Source organism: Leuciscus leuciscus, assembly GCF_965113295.1.
Source record: "Leuciscus leuciscus genome assembly, chromosome: 23".
Taxonomy (NCBI): domain Eukaryota; kingdom Metazoa; phylum Chordata; class Actinopteri; order Cypriniformes; family Leuciscidae; genus Leuciscus; species Leuciscus leuciscus.
In genome coordinates, this window is record NC_138747.1 from 32,633,715 (window position 1) to 32,651,156 (window position 17,442).

At 37.8% G+C, this 17,442-nt stretch overlaps 1 protein-coding gene across 7 annotated transcripts in view; it reads left to right on the forward strand.

Moving 5' to 3' along the window:
* Window positions 1-17,442, forward strand: part of atg7 (ATG7 autophagy related 7 homolog) — a 114,573-nt gene that overhangs the window by 73,930 nt on the left and 23,201 nt on the right. Inside the window, exons 19-20 of one of the 7 annotated variants that reach the window (XM_082156422.1) lie at window positions 4,010-4,207; window positions 4,293-4,612. In XM_082156422.1, coding sequence (XP_082012548.1) covers window positions 4,010-4,207; window positions 4,293-4,364 — 270 coding nt within the window. In that variant the 3' untranslated portion in view covers window positions 4,365-4,612. Of the gene's footprint in view, window positions 1-4,009; window positions 4,242-4,292; window positions 4,613-17,442 lie in introns of those variants that run through there. The other 6 variants (XM_082156423.1, XM_082156424.1, XM_082156425.1 and 3 more) reach the window with 6 other exon arrangements.

The window sequence follows — 17,442 nt, forward strand, 5'->3', positions numbered from 1 at the left end:
TTTTACGATTAGTCAGTTAGTCTATCGACTATTTTTACGATTAGTCAGTTAATCTATCGCCTATTTTTACGATTTGTCAGTTAATCTATCGCCTACGATTTGTCAGTTAATCTATCGCCTATTTTTACAATTAGTCAATTAATCTATCGCCTATTTTACGATTTGTCAGTTAATCTATCGCCTATTTTTACGATTAGTCAGTTAATCTATCACCTATTTTTACGATTAGTCAGTTAGTCTATCGCCTATTTTTACGATTAGTCAGTTAATCTATCGCCTATTTTTACGATTTGTCAGTTAATCTATCGCCTATTTTACGATTAGTCAGTCGGTTAATCTATCGGCTATTTTACGCTTAGTCCGTTAATCTATCGCCTATTTTACGCTTAGTCCGTTAATCTATCGCCTATTTTACGATTAGTCAGTTAATCTATCGACTATTTATGATTAGTCAGTTGATCTATCAACTATTTTTACAATTAGTCAGTTAATCTATCGCCTACGATTTGTCAGTTAATCTATCGCCTATTTTTACAATTAGTCAATTAATCTATCGCCTATTTTTACAATTAGTCAATTAATCTATTGCCTATTTTTACAATTAGTCAATTAATCTATTGCCTATTTTTACAATTAGTCAGTTAATCTGTCGCCTATTTTACGATTGGTCAGTTAATCTGTCGCCTATTTTACGATTGGTCAGTTAGTCTGTCGCCTATTTTACGATTAGTCAGTTAATCTATCGCCTATTTTACGATTAGTCAGTCGGTTAATCTATCGGCTATTTTACGCTTAGTTCGTTAATCTATCGCCTATTTTACGATTAGTCAGTTAATCTATCGCCTATTTTTACGTTTTGTCAGTTAATCTATCGACTATTTCTGATTAGTCAGTTGATCTATCGACTATTTTTACGATTAGTCAGTTAATCTATCGCCTATTTTTTATTATTAGTCAGTTAATCTATCGCCTATTTTTACGATTAGTCAGTTAATCTATCACCTATTTTTACGATTAGTCAGTTAGTCTATCGACTATTTTTACGATTAGTTAGTTAGTCTATCGACTATTTTTACGGTTAGTCAGTTAATCTATCACCTATTTTTACGATTTGTCAGTTAGTCTATCGACTATTTTTACGATTAGTCAGTTAGTCTATCGACTATTTTTACGATTAGTCAGTTAGTCTATCACCTATTTTTACGATTAGTCAGTTAATCTATCACCTATTTTTACGATTAGTCAGTTAGTCTATCGCCTATTTTTACGATTAGTCAGTTAATCTATCGCCTATTTTTACGATTTGTCAGTTAATCTATCGCCTACGATTTGTCAGTTAATCTATCGCCTATTTTTACAATTAGTCAATTAATCTATCGCCTATTTTTACAATTAGTCAATTAATCTATTGCCTATTTTTACAATTAGTCAATTAATCTATCGCCTATTTTTACAATTAGTCAGTTAATCTATTTTTCAATCTAATCTGTCTATTTTTAAGATAAACCCTTTAGTTAACCTACAATAACTTCTGACATTTAATCTTTAAAGACTCCCTATGGTGAAAATCCAGATTTTAATGTGTCTGTGTGGTGTTTTTAATATGCTTTAAGACAAACCATGTGTAAATTCATAAGTCGACACCATTGCTGAGAATAACTGGAGCGTTTTCATGCTCAAAAAGCAACATTACACACTAAAGAAAGTAAAAAAAGCATAGTAGGTTCTCTTTAAATAAGCATCCGAGTTCATGGGGTTTGGACAGATGAGCTTCGGTCTACTCTCGCCCGCTCTGTCAGTCAACTCATCCATGTCTGGTTCACTGAAAGCAACAGTGCCACTCATTCATCAGCTTTAGCAGAAACTCAATCTCCTCTGAGAACGAGCTGAAAGGAGCCAGTGTGATTGTGGAGGAGTGTGTGTCTGAGGAGTGTGTGTCTGAGTGAGAAGCTTCTCGAGTGTTTCAGCCTGACAGACAGTGGTGCCAGATGTCTCTCGCCCGCCTCTCTCTCTCTGCATGTGACCGCAGTTTCAGATTGTGTTATCACTGTGTTTGGATGTGCACCGGCCAACAAGCCAACTGTATACGAGCTTCCCGAATCGTTGAATCGGTCAATTTCTAAATAAATAGCATTATGTTCGATGTGTTATGAGTGCGTTTACAGCAAGTTTGGAGTCAAACACACTATAACCTAAGTATCTTTCAAGGAAAACTGTTCATATTTGCACCTCCTCTCTACTTGAATGGGGAAATACTGAAATTTCAAAAGCATGTTAAATAACATATTTCTGACATGAACTGTCCCATAAATATTGTTTCAGTAACACTTTACAATTAGGTTAATTGGTTAACATTAGTTAACTACCTCAGTTAACATGAACTAAGAATTAACAATACGTCTTCAGCATTTATTAATCTTAGTTAATATTAATTTAATTTACTAATACGTTATTAAAATCAAAGGTTATATTTGTTAACATTAGTTAATGCACTGTGAACTAACATGAACAAACAATTAACAGCTGTATTTTTATTAACTAACATTAAAAAAAGATGAATAAATACAGTAACAAATGTATTGCTCATTATTATTTACGCTAGATGGACGTCTTTAACCATTGCACGCTCGCGTGTTGCCGTTAAAAAAACATGGATTGGCTCTCTTATTTAGAAGGCGGGGCTTATTCCACCATATTGTGCTTTGCTCCTCTCACAATTATAGTAATATGAGTGCACTGATCACTTAAAGGCACAATATGTAAGATTTTCGGATTAAAATATCCAAAAACCACTAGAACAGTGTTAAATATTTTGTTGATTTGTGTACTTACATTATCCCAGATGTATCCAAGAATGTTTGAATCCCGGGAAATAAGCAATTTTAACCAGGACACGGACATTGTGTCGCCTATCAGTGACATCATGCCTGCGTTACCCTCGATTTCCGGTTTATTTAGCAGAAACAATGGAAACACCAAAGACGGTTTAAAGGGATAGTTCACCCAAAAATGAAAATTCTGTCATCATTTACTCACCCTCAAGTTGTTTCAAACCTGTATGAATTTCTTTTTTCTGCTGAACACAAAAGAAGATATTTTGAAAAATGTCTGTAACCAAACAGTTGATGGACCCCATTGACTTCCATAGTAGTAAAAAAATAAAAATACTATGGAAGTCAATGGGGTCCATCAACTGTTTGGTTACAGACATTTTTCAAAATATCTTCTTTTGTGTTCAGCAGAAAAAAGAAATTCATACAGGTTTGAAACAACTTGAGGGTGAGTAAATGATGACAGAATTTTCATTTTTGGGTGAACTATCCCTTTAATATATTATGTTGTTTTATTATTATTAGTAGTATTTTTTTTTATTATATATTTTATTAGACAAGGGAACAACTGTTTTGATACATTTATAGACCAGAAACTAATAATTGTTATATAGCTCAACACTGTTAGTCTTATTGTTTGAATCGCTTGTTTTCTTGATGTTCCGCGAGTACCGTGTTTTTAGCGTGCCACTAGTTTGTCAAGTGGCTAACATAACATAATCAGATGCAGCTTTATTTTTAGTAACAGTAATGCAGCATTTTCTCCGTCATACAATATCTTTTAAAATTAATTGCATGCCATTTAGCAACACAAGCCATCCAGGATTTATTGTTTTGAATAGGCGACCTCTAGTGGCGAAAAACTACATATTGCGCCTTTAAAGGGGACGTCGGATGCCCATTTTCCACAAGTTGGTGTGATTCTTTAGGGTCTTCAGGTAAAGTTTGTAATATACTTCGGTTAAAATTCCTCAATGGTTGTGTAAAACAACACCCTTTGTACCTGTTTTCGGTTCATGACATGATGTCACCTTGCTCTCACTTGAAATGTGTCCCACATTAAGTCCTTGAGTTTGAGGGTATTGGACCTGGAAAGTCCTTGAAATGTACTTGAATTTGAAGTTCACCGAGGTGTGGGAACCCTGGCTATTGATTAACCATCAGTTTGTTTTTGACAGGTTCTTGAGAATTATGAGCGAGATGGTTTCCAGTTCCTAGCGAAGGTCTTCAACTCTTCCCATTCGTTCCTGGAGGATCTGACCGGCTTGACGTTACTCCATCAGGAGACACAGGCAGCCGAGGTTAGACTTTATCATCTGTGTGTGAGTGTGTGTGTGTGTGTGTGTGTGTGTGTGTGTGTGTGTGTGTGTGTGTGTGTGTGCGTGCGTGTGTGTGTGTGTGTGTGTGTGTGTGTGTGTGTGTGTGTGTGTGTGTGTGTGTGTGTGTGTTGAGAGCTTGCAGAAGAGGTGTGTCTTCAGCTGCTTCTTGAAAGACGTGATGTTGATCAGAGAGAGTGAAGGGTCTGGAAAATGACGTTGTGAAGGAACAGCAGAGCCTCACTGGTTTAGTGAGTGTAACTGAACGATTACTGCACTTCCCAGGTTAGATTTGTGTTCTGTGAGAAGGTTTGGTATATGAGATGAGTTCACAACTGATGCTCAATGTCTAAATGCCATTTGTGGAAGTCTTACATTTGTTGACGGACAAACAGGAGATCTTCTTTTAAAGGGGTGGTATAATGCCCTGTTCTCAAGATGTATAATAAGTCTCTGATGTCCCCAGAGTGTGTATGTGAAGTTTTAGCTCAAAATACCCCACAGATATTTTTATATAGCGTGTTAAAAATGTCACTTTTTGAGGGTGAGCAAAAACGCACTGTTTTGTGTCTGTTCCTTTAAATGCAAATGAGCTACAGCTCCCGGCACAGGGGGCGGAGCTTCAACAGCTCGTGTCCTTTTACCTCACACACACATGCACTGAAATTTTCAAAAACTTTTAGCCTTTTATGTTCAAACTGGAGTCAGACAATGATGGAGAGACTCAAGAAGAAGTGACAACATGTAGAAGCAACAGGACGTTTCTGAATGGTTAGTTGATGTATTTATGAAGCTAATGTGTAGTTATCTTCTAGTCATTGATTAGCATATTCTGGCTTGATAATCTATAAATCGTGTTCAGGGGGCGGGGTTTATGTAAATTTTAGTGTTGGTGATGTCACTAACCTGGGAGGAATGTGGTGTAGTCTCTACCAGCCGTTTGTTGTAGTCCTTAAAAAATGATTTCTTTAAAAGCAAATATCTCCCTTTGCTTTGAGCTTTGAGTGTTGTAACTTTGCAGATGTTGTTTATGATCAAACAGCAACATTACACACTAACTAAAGTTAGAAAAGTGAAATCATAATCAACCGCCCCTTTAAGGTTGGCTTTGAGGTACAGATGTAGAGCTGCAGGTCTGAAAGGCAAATGGTGTCAGAACCACCTTTCAAAGCTCCTGAAATGAGGATATTTTGACCTTTAAGGGCTCATTGTCCTATAAAGAATTCTGTTCCTCCTCACTGCAGAAACAGCATTTGTTGCAATCAAGCCAAAATTATTATTTTTTCCTATTTCCTCCACATTGTGACACTGTTATAGGCATTTATCAGAATTATCAGAAAAAAATCATGTTTTTTGAATAAATTACATATTCAAAAACTTAAAATATTTACATTTAAATAAAACTTTAAACGTTCTCATTTAGTGTGCAGGAATCAACATTCAAACATGTTGGTATTAATCAAATCTGTGGTATATATGCACTGATTCAGATTCTTAATGCAGTGTAAAGATGACAATACATTTACTTACTCCAAAATATAAATTAAAGTAAATATAAACGTACTAATTTTACTTACTAATTAATATTCTAACCACAGTTAAAAGCTGATGCTGGGTTTTGATGTCAAAATTATCAGATCAACAATTTAATTTCTCTGAATCTCTTTCAAATTCAGTGAACCGTCTACTCTATACAGTGATTATTATTTTTTAATTTTTTTTTAAATCTCTTAAAATCTTATATTTAGTCTCTAAAATATTAGTCAAGAAAATGTCCTTTATTAATATGTATTTAGATGTTGTAACCAATAAACAATGAATGTGATTAAATATTATTCTTTCATGAACTTTTTAATGTATTGTGGGAAACTTGACTTTTTACCTTTTAGTTCTTTATTAAACTTTTCTAATCTATTTCACTAGAATTATTGTATTCTGAAAGAAAAACACTTTTTTTTTTACATGCATCCCCAAGTTCAACTGAATATATTGATGTGGTGCTAGTAATTAATAACTATTTGTCTTTGATTTATTACATCATTTGTCTTATTTACATTTTTTTTAATTTGCATTAAAAAGTCTTAATGACTTTAAAGTCTGAAAGGTCTTAGATTCCCTTAAACTTGCAGAGGACGCTGCAACTCCAATCCTGGACTGAATTGTTATATGAAACTTTAACAATTGCAACACAGACGTCATTTAGAAAACCCAAATGCCATCCAAATGCTACATTTCTTATTCTTCCCGTTAAGAAAAATACCCATAATGCAATCTGTTCTTGCTATTCCTGGCTCCTGTCCCACAACTTCACTTCTACTTGCTCTGGAGATCATGTGTTTTAAAAATATCTCCGTGTACGGCTGATCCAGGGACAGTTTCGCTGATCTCAGTCGTGTAACTCCAGCTAGCCAGACTGACCCAGGAACAGTGTTCGGATTCTGGGAACGGTCCCTCGTCGGGACTCTCCAGTGACAAACATGGAGACTGAAACTGTGGGAAAGTCCCACATCAGCAGTTCTGAGCGGTTTAGAGGCGCAAACCCAAAATGAGAGGATATGTGCTCCTGCATTTGCCCACGCTTATTGTCTGAAACCTTCAGATTCATTTCAGTCGGATCTGCAGTCAAGCACTTTATATTCCCATGTTGATGCCTTGTATTTTTAACTTGTGTGTGTTCAGGATTGATGGCAAGCTGTGAAAGAATGGAAATGTACCACTTCTAGTTTGGAAGTGGTGGTTTTGTGTGTTTTTTGTGTGGGGAAAAACACATCTCTCATTACTCCTGCTTTCAGAAGGACACTTTGTGAAAACTAGGGTGTATAATCTTAGTCTTTTCTGTATTTTCTTTGCCATTTTCCATGAATATGGTACGATTGTGTCCCATTATCTTATTTTTTTTAAGCATTAGAGGCAGAAATCGTGTTTTTCTGGTTTGATGCATTTCATCTATCAAGTTAATCTAGCATAAACACATAAAATATCTGTATAACAGCAACATCCCCACTGGAAATGTGGGATTTAGACCTTGAAATATATTAAAACACTTAAAATCATAGATGAACGTCATACTTTTGACAATCTAATTGTTATTTTTGCAATATTTAAACACCCACAATTACCATAATTTGGACATTTCTACAGCATCTTTGTTATATTTTCTTGTGTAATAATTCTTATACTTATTTAATGTTTATAACTAGAAAACACACAAAACAATCATAATTTAGACGTGTTAAACTTAGGTAACAGGGTTGCAAATGGAAAGAAATAAACCCATTCTGAAGTTTAAGCTCCTCCTTCCACTGACCGTTTGATGAACACATTTCAGGGCCGTGGTTTGAACTCTATTCATGGAAATTAGCAGTTTATTTTTGGATTTAACATGCTTTATTTTGTTATAAGAGCACGATACGAGTGTGTCGGTGAAATGGCGTAATAATGTGCTCTTGTTCCTGATGCTGTTGTGAAACTCAGTGGATATAAACAACTTCATCCAATCAAACATCAGACAATCAGCTGAGGAGCCTTGAGGAAATCTGGGCCATCAAACAGTCCTAATAATTCTGCAGTTCGGATCTGTTGACTGTATGTGTAGACAAATATAGTCATAACCTCTAGTGAAAACCACTCGAGTCTTTACGAATGGTTAATTAGGCTGAAGGAATTACTTTTTAAGCATGTTTAGATCTGATAATCAAGAGTTCACAACATTCACAACCCATTTTACTTCCACAATAGACTTCCGTCTGTGACAAGATGTTCACTAAATAAAAACGTAGGCGTTTCTTAACAGAATGGACCAGAAGAATTGAGATTATATGTTTATATACAAGTGTTTTATGTCAAAGTGTGCGGAGCAGTGCACACTGTTCATATTGTGAGCTAATGGTGAATTAATGTTGTCTTTCTGTTTTAATCAGCTGTAATCTGTAATATCGCATGGGATAGTTCACCCAAAAAATTTAATTCTGTCATGTATTCACCCTCATGTTGTCCCTCATGTTGTCCCAAACCCACAATACTTTAATGCTTCATAACATTGATAAAGAGCAATCATAACACCGACGCATGTTTCATTCCTATTTTGCACCCGACACACAGCCGACTTTTCCCTCCAAATTAGGGAATGAACTTGCGCTCCCGGGGGCGGTTCAGCGAAGAGAGGAGGCGTGTTCCGGCGCAAACGTTCCCTGGTGCTATTTTGCAGTTTCAGAAAACAATTCCGCCACTGACTTTAGACGAGGTTTCTCCTGGTCTGTGGCGGAATTGTTTTCTGAAACTGCAAAATAGCACCAGGGAACGTTTGCGCCGGAACACGCCTCCTCTCTTCGCGTTATTCAGAGGCTATTTTAAGGGCGCATGCTTGGCCATAATGTAGCGTGTGCACAACACACACACACTTTGCTTCTCTCATCTACACAGAAGCAGAAGTTCACATTTTTAGAAAACCATACATTATTACAAGGAAAAATATTACCACACGAGGGAAATCATTGTGGTGTCCATGAAGATGTGAAAAATAGGCATAAATCTAGCTTACACATTTACCCAAATTATTATACGCCTGTTTAACCGAAGCTAGTTTGTGTGTGTTTCTCCATCCCCAATGTCACTTCTCTGTGTTTTACGGCCCTGACGAGAACGTCGGTCTCCTCGGCTGTGAACCGCTCCTGGCGTGCGTCTGGCAAATCCGCCGTTATAATAGCAATCCGCCATGGAACAAGCGCGCCTGCTCTTAAAGGGAATGTGAGATGACGCTCTGATTGGTTTATTTCACGTTACGCCCAAACCACACCTATGAGTAATGAAGCTACTTCAGACCAACACATTTTAGATTTGGGTCGAACGCAAGAGTCATTTATGACTCAAGACCCGCCCACAAAGTTACTTGCGTTTCGCGTTTGATACTCGCGTTTCAGATCATTAAAATAGGACCCCTAGTCTTTTTCACCGCAACCTCAAAGAAAGCAAGACAGTGTTGTGGAAACGAGCGCTGGATACTCGAGGTAAAGTTAATACTTCTCACAGTTCAGAGAGGATGAACGATTGTTTTCCGCATCCATTTTCTTGAAAAGGAGCTTGACTTGTCAAACAGAGGTGGATTTATCTGGACCTCGGCGATTAACTTCTCCACAGTGTCGTCTGCCGTTTTAAATACGCAAGCCCTTTAAATTCGAGTGGATTCTGATTGGCTGTCAGTGTTTAACTGTTTGACAGCTGGAAAAAAAATCTTTCTGAAAATGATCCCAACGACATCGTTCCTCATATCTTTATCGTTACGGCTGTGGTGTGAACTCTGCTATTCTTTAATATGGAGAATGATTTTATAGAACTATATCTTTATCGTTTTCTTTAGAGTTATCGTCCTTGGTATGAACGCGCCTTAAGACTAAGACTGAATGTAAAAATAGCTGACAAAATGAACACTAGTTTCTCTCCTCTCTATCTGTCATAATATGTGGACACTTGACTCTCTCTCTCTCACACACACACACACACACACACACACACACACACACACACACACACACACACACACACACACTCTTATGCTGAAGGCGTAGGTTGGGAAGCAGTTTTTGGGGGTCACATTTGCTGTCTTCCACTAATGCACTGGAGGATTGTACGAGTGTGTGTGTGTACGAGTGTGTGTACGAGTGTGTGTGTGGATGATGTGAATGAAGAGCAGCTCGACCTACACATGGCTTTCTCTCTTTAGACCCTGTGTGTTCTGACTGTCTGTCTCGCAGAAACACATTTAAAACCAGCGTCCCTGTCTTGTTTCCTCACGTACCGTTAGTCCTTTACATCTGACCTTTGCTTCATCTGCAAACCTTCTGTGCCGTCTGTGAATAGTGTTGCTTTGTGTTTCTGTTTGTATTCGATTGGACTGCGATATGCAACTGCAAACGCTAATTTCTTGGACTGGGCAAATGTCTTTTGTCCATTTATTATGTATGAACTGATTGTTTGTTCTTTACTGTTATTGTGAAGCATCCTTGAGCTTGGGAAAGGCGCTATATAAATTAAACATATTATTATTATTATTCCGTGGGAAAGAGCTCAAGCGATATAAGTGTAGAGCGCATATTCTGCTTTTCTCCATCTTCATCTGTGTTTAGTGTGTAGTGTTGCTGTTTGATCATGAAAAGCTCCAGTTCTTCTCTATATCAGTGTCAGTGTTTCTGAACTCCTGAAAGTCTTAAGTTTCTTCCGAGAACAAACACGTCACAATATATTTTTTTAAAGTTAGAGTTTTTGTCTCCCAAAAGAAAGAAGTGATTCTGAACTGAAACGAGTCGTTAGTAATTCAGTCGCAGGTTTGTAACTAATTTGCATAATGCCAGCCTGTGGTGTTGATTGGCTGAGCAGCGTCTCTTAGCTCCGCCATCAAACACTGTAGTGTATCTGAGACTGGAAGAGTTTGGTTCGTGTCGAGAAGACGCTGTTTTCCACTTTGATGAGATTGATACGGTGAAACCCTCGCCATAATTACTGTTCGTATCACTGTGATCAAGAGCTGAGATTCAGATATGATAATGAGCGTTTGCTTTCTGACCAATCAGAGCAGAGCAGCTCTCAGAGAGGCGGAGCTTAGAGAGACTGAATCTCCGATGGAAGCGTTTCAGACACTGAGAGGAAAGAGCTGACGCTGCAGTGGAGATTATGAGAGAATTACAGTGTTTTTGACCTTGGATGAATGTGAACCTGTTGTAGGAGACGCCAAAACAACATTAGGAACCATTATAATAGCATTATAGGGATACTTTAGTGTACATTCATGGTCTTTGTTCACCATTCATCAATATGTGTTTTTGCAAAGAGTTAAATCCGGAATCTTTCATCAAAATGTTATAACTTGCTTCATCTCTGAAATGACTTTCTTTGTCGGTTGAGCAAACTGTGGTATTGAATGGCTTATTTAGGTTACTTTACACTCATGTAACTCCTCATTGAACAAAATTAGATCTGGACACACAATCTGATTGGCTGAGAAGCAAAGTCATTTGTGCGAAAACACAACATGCTGAGTCTTCATCTGTTTCCACCATGTCGACGAGGCTTTTTCCCGTCAGCGCTCTTCCTCAAGTTTGGTAAATGATCCTGTTATCTGCGGTTGTGGAGTTGGTAATGTATGGACACTGGAGTTCTCCTGACGCTCCACACAATGGCTCTCTGTGTTACTCACACACGTTCACATTCACTGCCCTTCATTTCTGATGCCATCCATCACCGTGATAAAGATGGCATTGTGTGTTTCCAGTTCCTCTGCTGGCGTTATGATGTGCCAAACAAACCTGTCAGACACACTGCACACTTCCCCGTTCCAGCAAACACCATTTATTCACAAGAACATCCAGCAAAACTACCAAACTGAACACTGAGAAAGCGGGGTTTTTTTAGAAACACTTTATGTTAAAGTGTATTTTATTACACGTTACATGATCTTACTACAGTAATAACAGTACATTATGCATAATTACAAACAATTAACCATAACCCCGTAGTAAGTACGTGTTGTTAACTAATATTAATGGAAAACACATTCGGTATCGTGGAATCAAGTCATAAAAAGTTTTTTACAGTAAAAAAGGAATTTACAGGATAACGTCGAATGTCACAGAATTTTTTATGAATAAAATTAAAGTAGATCTGCACACTCAATCAAATGGAGATATGGACGAGTGTGTGTGAATATAATAATAATAAACAGTAAATAAACTGTTATGCATGACCTTGTTTCCCAAAACATGAAAGGACTTGGTCAAATTTTATTTGATTACAATTTAAAAGATTAATTCAATTCACTGTAAAACATGATTGTCGAAGTTGTAAATAAAACAAAGAATATTGGAGTATGTTTTACAAGAAAATGTCATGTTTAATTCGATGATATCTGTCGTTTCTTTGTAATTGTTTGTGAAATTTACAAGCAATCAAAACTGAGTGAAAATGTTACTACACCAATTTTTTTCAGTGTTAAAGTTTTATGCATACATTTTTTATACAATTTTGATATAAAATTTGTATTAAATCATAAAACATGGTTTAAAAAAAACTGTCAAAAGTAATAAAAAAAAATTACAATTATAAATTTTTTAATTGTTAATGTTTTATGAATTCAAAAGATTAGACATTCTTTTTGATTATTAAAATTTGATGAAGCCATTAAAATGAAAATGTTCAACACAGAAAACTTCATTAGCTGGTCATTTCACTCCAACACAACCTATATGTTGGAGATTAATCATAACATAAGATATTATAATGTGTAAATAAGATTGTGTAACTTGCTGAAAATACATTTCTTATAGTGTTTGCTTACACAATTTGATCATTTTGCACATTATAAAATGATGTTGTTGACGCTATGTCATTTAAATGGACTATAATTCCTGAATGTGATGAAAATAAATAAACTGTGAAAGTGAGCAGATCATCTGTAATGCTGTGCGTGTGACAGGGATTCTTTAATGTAGTTGTTCTCAGACTTATACGAGGATTGATGTCGTGTCAGAGATGTTGACAGAGACATCCATCATCCTAACCTGAGGAGAGACGTCGTTTTAGATCTTAATAATAGGTTGGCTGGATGTTATGTCTCTGTTTCAAAACCTAGTGAGTTATCAAAGACACACTCCTGATGCTGTCGGTCATGCATCAAGAATATCTTGCGACTTTGTATAGAAAAAAAAGATCTATCATAACTGAAAATGTCCTTTAAAGAGGCCGTATTATGCCCTTTTACAGTCTTGATGATGTTTCAGGCTCTACTAGAACAGGTTTTCCTGCTTGAATGTTGATTATTCTCCTCATATTCTCCATTTTTGCGGCTCCTCTCTTCCCAGTCTGTCAGTAACGCTCTGTTTACTTCCTGTCTCTATGAAGCCCCTCCTTCTGAAAAGCACACTGTGCTCTGATTGGTCGGCTGGAGCAGTGTGTTGTGATTGGTCGAGCGCTTCGAGTGTGTTTGGGAAATATCCCGGGTCTTACCATAACCACCAGTTTAACACACTACTAACTAACTCAACCAGACCCCGCCCCCTTATTCTGCATATGAATTATTATAATGAGGAATATTGTGACGTGTTCGTTCCCGGAAGAAAAACAGACGGGGAAGATTTCTGAATTAGAGACACACATACAAACTTTAATGGAGGATAGTAAGAATGCAAGGGCTTTAGATAATGCTTTGGAAATATTTAAGAGATACAGTATAGAGTCATCACAATTATTACACAGCATTTCAATTAAATTATTTCACATAAATAATTATGGAGATAAGAGATATTGAGATTAAACTGTTTTGTGTCTTATAATCCAACAGTGTACAAAACAATAGTCACAAAATGGCCGCCACTGCGTTTGTATAAAACAAGAGAGAGCGAGTCCACGATACTGGATGGCATAATTAAATAACTGTGTACAAAATATTGATTGGATTGAGTTTTAATATTTATTATCTCACTAAACGCAAAACATCCACGAAGAATAAGCGTTCCTAGCGAGTGTATAGCGCTGCTGACTTCAGTGACCCGGATGCGTTTCTGTGTTCACCGGTTGTTATCGAGGAATAATGACCCGTTTGACCAATCAGAATCAAGTATGAGCCTTGAAATAAATTAGCATTACTTCAGCTTTTAAAAAACCCACATTGTCCGACCTCTATTGACCAGCTTTGAGTCGTTTCTCAGAAGTGTTTTGTTGAACTGTGTGTTGTTGCGATCACATCAGTGCTCGAGTGTAAAGCCAGCTGTGTTATGTTTACAACGACGCTTAGTTAAACATATTTGTCTTTCATCAAGAGGCTTAAACCTCCTAAACTTCCTTACAAGCGAGTACATGGCTCCTCATTCATGGCTCTACTGTCTGCGGGCCAATGTTTAGATTATCCTCTGTTTCTGCTCTTGGAACCGGTTTTGACCTTGATTTGATTTTAAGTAGGCCAGTCTGTGGATAAAACTCAACACTAATGTAACCTAATAGAAGTCAGCTTTATAGTGTACAGTGCAATGGCAAGCTTAAAACGCTTCAGTACATAACTTTAACCCACTAAATCTGTTTTTATGCTTGAGGAGGAGATCAGTTTGATGCTAACGTTAAAATTGAATGAAAACATGAATGTTGATATGACTGACACCATGTCCACACTAGACGCGACGCGACAGAGACGGCACAACGTCAATCAAAAATCACAGCCAATCAGAACAGCGTGTGGGCGGAGTCTCGCGGCACCAGAGAGTAATCTTGACGGCCCTCGTAAGAAAATGGATAAGTATGACTGACACCGTGTCCTAACTACACGCAACGGGATACGATTCCAGCGACAGGCACACAGTAGCTGTTTCTCAATGTCAAGGATACTTCCTCATTTCCTTCAGAGGGTAGGCGAGGCTCCTCTTTAGCATTCGGAGAACACGTAAATGGAACAGGCTAGCAAGTGCACGTCATTGCGTCATTACGTCAGTGAAAAGGTCCGCTTTCGGCGCTGCAAAAATGGAAGTGCTACTGGTTTGCTACTGGTTTGGTTGCTGTACAGCATTTTTGCTGATATGGATATTGCACGCCGCGGTGTCTCTCCCGCCGGTAAACAGCTGCTTGTTTTCTACACGGAGATGTACGAACGCCTCCGTTTGTTCCTTGGTCCCTGTTAAAAAAGACGAGAAAGCTATGAATAACGCTGTGAATGGTATAATATTAACGTTAAATTACTTTGTACAACTTAACTAGTTATTTATAAAAGAAATGCCGGTGACGGCAACCAAGCTAACAATTGACGTAATTTGTATATATTTGTATAATTTGTAATATCAATACGGTAGTCATTTGTACTGGCATTTAAACGTTAAACTTTACTTATATGTACTACGGTTATATATGGTAACGTAAATATACGTACATTTGAAAGCATATTGCCCCGTTATCGCTCCGACGCCGCTAACGTCCGAAAGCTGCGCGCATAGGATTGTGGGTGATTTGAGAGCGCGAAGGATACACATATGTATCCTTTCCTGTATATGGGATATTTTCCGAACGAAGGACTCAGTCCTTGGTTGGAATTCCGAGGATCCTCGACATTGGAACAGTCCTTCGACGGATGTCGATGACGTAGCATCCTCGAAATTCTGGCTTCCGAGGATCCTTCCTTGACATTGAGAAACGCCTAGTGTGTCTGTCCACACTAGACGAGACGCGACTGAGAGACGCCACAACGTCAATCAAAAATCACAGCCAATCAGAACAGCGTGTGGGCGGAGTCTCGCGGCGAGTGACAGCACCAGAGAGTCATCCTGACGGCACTCGCAAGAAAATTAATAAGTCGCTACATAATCAAATTCACAAATATTACACCATTTAAAAAACACATAGGCTACTGAGTTACTAAAACAATCTTTGTCAAATAATACACTTGTTTGTTCACATTTTGAGCGTTCTTGTTTCCATTTGTTTAATTTCAAGATCTGAGGTGAATTATCCATTGTTGCTTTTACAGCTTCAAAGCTGGAGCACTAAATGATATTCAGAGTCACATTTTACGCTTTTAACATTAAATAAAGCACATAAACAGCACCTGAGATTATCATCGCCACACTTTGTGTTTGTTGTTCCAGCGCGACATCGCAGAAAAATAGAAACCATTTCTAAAATAGAATCATCGCGTGTCGCCGTCGCGGCTGGTCAGGACAAACACTATATTAACATGGAGAATATACCCTTTATCGCGGCGTCGTGTCGTGTGTAGTTAGGACACGGTGTTAATCTATGTTGGATTAAAAGGCACTGGAAACCTAAAATGTAGGTTGATCCTAAAATGAGACATGGATCTTCTTTAAGATATCCACAAAATGATGTATTATGAGCTGGTTAGTGGCTTATATGCCACTGCTACTTCGACTAGTTGAAATCAAACTTTATTTGCCATAATGAACGGTTTCTGTTCAGTCATGTGCCGTTCAGGATTAAATCTGCTGGTTTGCTATGATGGATGATTCTTCATGTCAGAGAAGATGTGCAGAAACACGAGTGTTTGCTGTGACCCGTTCAGGCCTGATGACCCATATATAACAGTAGAGCTGCCATTAAAGATTGATCGTCTCCTATAGCGAGCGGCGATCACATTACAGTCATTCTCTAGTGTGAGTGAATGTGTTTCTAGGTCTGCTTTATTATTAACCGCCTTCAGCACCTGCAGATGTGCCAACAAATCTCAACATATCAGTCGTTAGCATCATGATGTACAGACAACTAATGGCAGAAATAATGTGCTAAACACTCAAGGCTCTTTCACACCGGACGCATAACGAAAAAGCTAATAGTTCGCGTCAAAACCACTCACATCGGCCGCGACGCGAATTTGCGACGTCTGTGACGTTCAGAGCTTCAACATTCCAAAACTTTCGCGCCAAAAGCTGAGAAAACATGGACACTTCCTCATCATCATCATCATCCAGTGAAGACGAGCTTTTCATTTTCTTTAAAAGACAGAGAAGAAGGTTTTGGGTGCAGCCAATCTTACAGAGCAGTGAGTCTGAAGGGGAGTATGCTAATGCTAATGTCCACTCTTAGTTTCCTTTTCCTCTCTCCTCTTTCTCACATAGGTGTCCCTGAGGTTTTCCACAGTTTTCTTGCATCTTCAACTAAACAGTAACTGTTACTAAGTAACAAGTTAAAATCAAGTTAAAATCATTCGACTAGAAACTGTAGATAATGTATGGTATACTAAAAGCAGCCCTAAATAGTCTCACTACATTTTGTTACATGTTCAAAGTAAACACGTATCTTTGACGATAATAGTGTTAGCTTTCTATCCCAGATGTAGTTTAGTCTGCTAGCCTACACAGCACAGGACTATACAACGACTAAAACTATCACAGAGTTGGTTGGCAACGCTACACCACACATTGTCTTTCAAATCACATTGTCTTTCAAATTGTCTTTCCTGTAGCTCAGTGGTAAGAGCATTGCGTTAACAACGCAAGGTTGTGGGTTCGATCCCAGGGGATTGCACATACCTATGTATAAATGTATAGGATAACGCAATGTAAGTCGCTTTGGATAAAAGCGTGGGTTAGGGTTAGGTTAGGGTTAGGGTTAGATAGTCAGATAGTTTATGTGCTAAATGCATAAATGTAAATGTAAATCGTTGTCCTTGTAGTTTGTGATTGGCTGAAGCCTTTTCTGTCGCAGCAAAAGTAAAAAAAAATCGACAAAAAAAATGTTGTCGACAAAATCGACAAAAATAAAAGTCGTGTTTCCGCCGCAGCACATTCGCGTTCGGTGTGGAAGCACTCATT